This window comes from Eleutherodactylus coqui, chromosome 8 (assembly GCF_035609145.1).
Source record: "Eleutherodactylus coqui strain aEleCoq1 chromosome 8, aEleCoq1.hap1, whole genome shotgun sequence".
NCBI lineage: Eukaryota > Metazoa > Chordata > Amphibia > Anura > Eleutherodactylidae > Eleutherodactylus > Eleutherodactylus coqui.
The window spans coordinates 90,253,744-90,257,028 of NC_089844.1; the positions used below are offsets into that span (position 1 = coordinate 90,253,744).

General features: G+C 48.2%; 1 protein-coding gene across 1 annotated transcript; it reads left to right on the forward strand.

Annotated features, from left to right (window-relative positions):
* The first annotated feature begins 2,674 nt into the window (after positions 1 to 2,674).
* Positions 2,675 to 3,037, forward strand: LOC136577892 (troponin I-like). The gene has a single exon (XM_066577811.1). The coding sequence runs from the start codon at positions 2,675 to 2,677 to the stop codon at positions 3,035 to 3,037; it is 363 nt and encodes a 120-aa protein (XP_066433908.1).
* Positions 3,038 to 3,285: the final 248 nt, after the last annotated feature.

Below are 3,285 nucleotides of genomic sequence, written 5' to 3' on the forward strand. Positions count from 1 at the left end.
AAAACACGTGAGGAATCCCATTGAAGTCATGATGGGTTGTATTTGCGGCACATTGTGGGCGCAGATTTTACAGCCACAAATGTGCTCGTGTGAGGCCACCCTTACAGTACAAGCCACGTGACAAGATTTAGAAATCTTGCTCACATGGAGTGGAAAAATTCTGTAAGGTATCTGGGGTGTTCTTGAAGAACATTGTGGATTCCAAATCTGTAACATGTCAAATTATGCTGCAGATTTCAAGTTTTGCAACGTAAAGGTTGAAACTCACGGCAAACCCGCACCAAAGTCTGATTGGCTGTTAGATTATTCATAGATTGCCTCTTAAGAAATTAAAACACTTAATTTTTTTTTTTTACTGAGCCTCTGATATGTCACAGTAATTCTAGTAGATGGCCACATCGTTGGTTTGATTATTCAGGTTATTAAAATATGGCAGAAATATGGTTTTCAGTCATAGGATCATTTTGTTCCATGTGTCTTTTTCGGTTATCATGGGCTGAGAGTGGTTAAAAATGTTCCCTACTAGAGATGAGCGAGCGTACTCGGTAAGGACAGATATTCGAGCGAGTATCGTCTTTACCGAGTACCTGCCTGCTCGCCCGCAAAGAATCGGGTGCTGGCGGTGGACGGGCGGCGCGGGGGAGGAGCAGGTGGGAACGGGAGGGTGCTCCCCCCCTGCTCACTCCCGCAACACAGCGCTCACCCCCGCTGGCACCTGAATCTTTGCAGGCGAGCAGGCAGGTACTCGGTAAGGACGATACTCGCTCGAGTATCTGTCCTTACCGAGTACACTTGCTCATCTCTATTCCCTACCCCTCACCATGAGTTAGGGTGGCTTCAGACGACCAGATCTGTGTACATTTTTGTGCACGTAAAAGTTGCCTGCGCAATATGCAGAGAATAGAACCCATTGATTTAAATTAGTTCATTTTCATGAACTATTTTTTTTTTGGCGCACATTGTGTGCACGTGCAAAAAAATAATACCTATAGAAATCTATGGGACATGTGCAAATGCACAGTCAATATACACACAAATGCACAATATGTTGCACAATTCTATGGGAAAAAGAATACATCTGGACCACATTAGGCGAAATTGCAGCGTGAACCTTAAGGATTCTGCACTTTTTGGCAATACATGTGGGAAGGTCTTATATTGCTGCATAGGATAGTGAATAACTTTATGAACAAAGGGGTCCAACTACTGGGACCTTCATCAATATCAAGATAGGGTTTACAGTCATTTCCCGAGTGAATGAAGCGGATGTTATGAGACGCACAGTGCTCCATACACTTCAATTAGAGTGCCAGATGTTGCTGAAGCGCTCCAACTCTGTATTCTCCAGCGCTATCATTGAAGTGATTAGAGCAGCTGGTCATAGGTTCTTACACCTTGAGGGTGGACTCACAGGGATGTATTTATGCCTGTGGCATGTCTCGATAGACTACTGTTACATTTGTCCTGGACTGCAACCTGAGATCCCTTGATACAAGAGCAGCCAGAATGGATGTATAACTTTGCTATACTGGTGGCTAGATGCAGGATGAACAGAAACAAGAGGGAATGAACAGAGCGGGGCATTCTGAATCCCTCAGACTGAATCCACCTAGTAGCAGAGCACCCATCCTGAAAGGGACGACCCCACTTTCTTCCACGAGGACTTGACAGGGGTCCGAGATGAACCAGAGTCCTGAAAACCAAGGAACAAACAGAGAATGACAATACAGTGGTAAATTAGCTTGCGAGTATCTCAGCTTGCAAGCTTCTTGACTTGCGAGCAAACTCTCTCCCAATTTTTGCTCTGATTTAAAAGCAAAAACTCGAGTTACGAGCATGCTTGCAAGTTAAGAAGCTTGCAAGCTGAGGAGAGGTCTAATACTCACCTACCGCCAGTGTTCTGGTCCTCGCGAAGGTCTGCGGTGTGGCTGCAGGCTGCTGCGTTCTCCTCCACACTGACAGAGCATTTCTTCCTGGAAGCGGGGCTTGAATACCCCACCTTCAGCAGGCTAATGCTCTGAATGGTTAATCCAGCGCAGCATCAGCCAATGAAACCATAAAGAAATGCTCTGTTGGCATGGAGGAGGATGCGGCGGCATCAGGATGAGAATGCTGCGAGGAGGAGGAGAAAGCAGAAGCAGCAGGAGGAAGAGGAAGCAGGAGCAGCAGGAGGAGGAGTAGGAGGAGGAAGCCGGAGCAGGAGAAGAGGAAAGCAGGAGTAGCAGCAGGAGGAGGAGGAGGAAGCAGGAGCAGCAGGAGGAGGAAGCAGGAGCAACAGGAGGAGGAAGAAGCAGAAGCAGCAGGAGGAGGAGGTGGAGGAGGAAGAAACAGGAGCAGCAGGAGGAGAATGAGTAGGATGAAGTAGGAGCAGCAGGAGGAGGAAAAAGTAGCAACAGGAGGAGGAAGCAGGAGCTACAGGAGGAGGAGGAAGAAACAGGAGCAGCAGGAGGAGGATGAGGAGGATGAAGCAGGGGGAGGAAGAAGCAGCAACAGGAGGAGGAGGAAGCAGGAGCAGCAGAAGGAGGAGGAGGAGAAAGAAGCAGGAAGAGCAGGAGGAGGAGGAAGAAGAAGCAGGAGCAGCAGGAGGAGGAGGTGGAGGAGAAAGAAGCAGCAGCAGGAAGAGGAGGAGGAAGACGCAGGAGCAGCAGGAGGAGGAGGAGGAGGAGGAAGAAGCATGAGCAGCAGAAGGAGGAGGAAGATGAAGCAGGAGGAAGTAGGAGCTGCAGGAGGAGGAAGAAGCAGAAAGAAGCAGGAGGAGGAAGAGGAGGAAGAAGCAGGAGCACCAGAAGAAGGAGGAGGAGCAGGAGGAGGAGGAAGCAGGAGGAGAAGGAGCAGCAGGAGAAAGACGAGGAGGCAGCAGGAGCAGGAGCAGCAGCAGCAGGAAGAAGATGAGAATGAGGAAGCAGCAGGAGGAGCACAAGGAGATAGCAGAAGAAGGAGGATGAGGACACAGCAGCAGCAGCAGGAGCGCCAGCAGGAGAACAAGGACACAGCAGTCCACGAGAGAACTGGAATGCTGGCAGAAGGTGAGTATTGATTGTTTTTTTTTTTTTACATGTAGTGTAGTTAGGGCTTAATTTGGAGAGGTCCAGAACGGATTAATGGCGTTTCAATGGGTTAAATTGATTTGAGATAATAGTGTTTTGGGTTAAGATCTCCATCATGGAACAAATTAAATTCTTAAGCCAAGGCACCACTATAACTAAAAGACAAGAACAACAGAATACCAGACAAACAGATACAAACAGAGAACAAACCCGAACACAGGAGCACTGAGCAGGATGA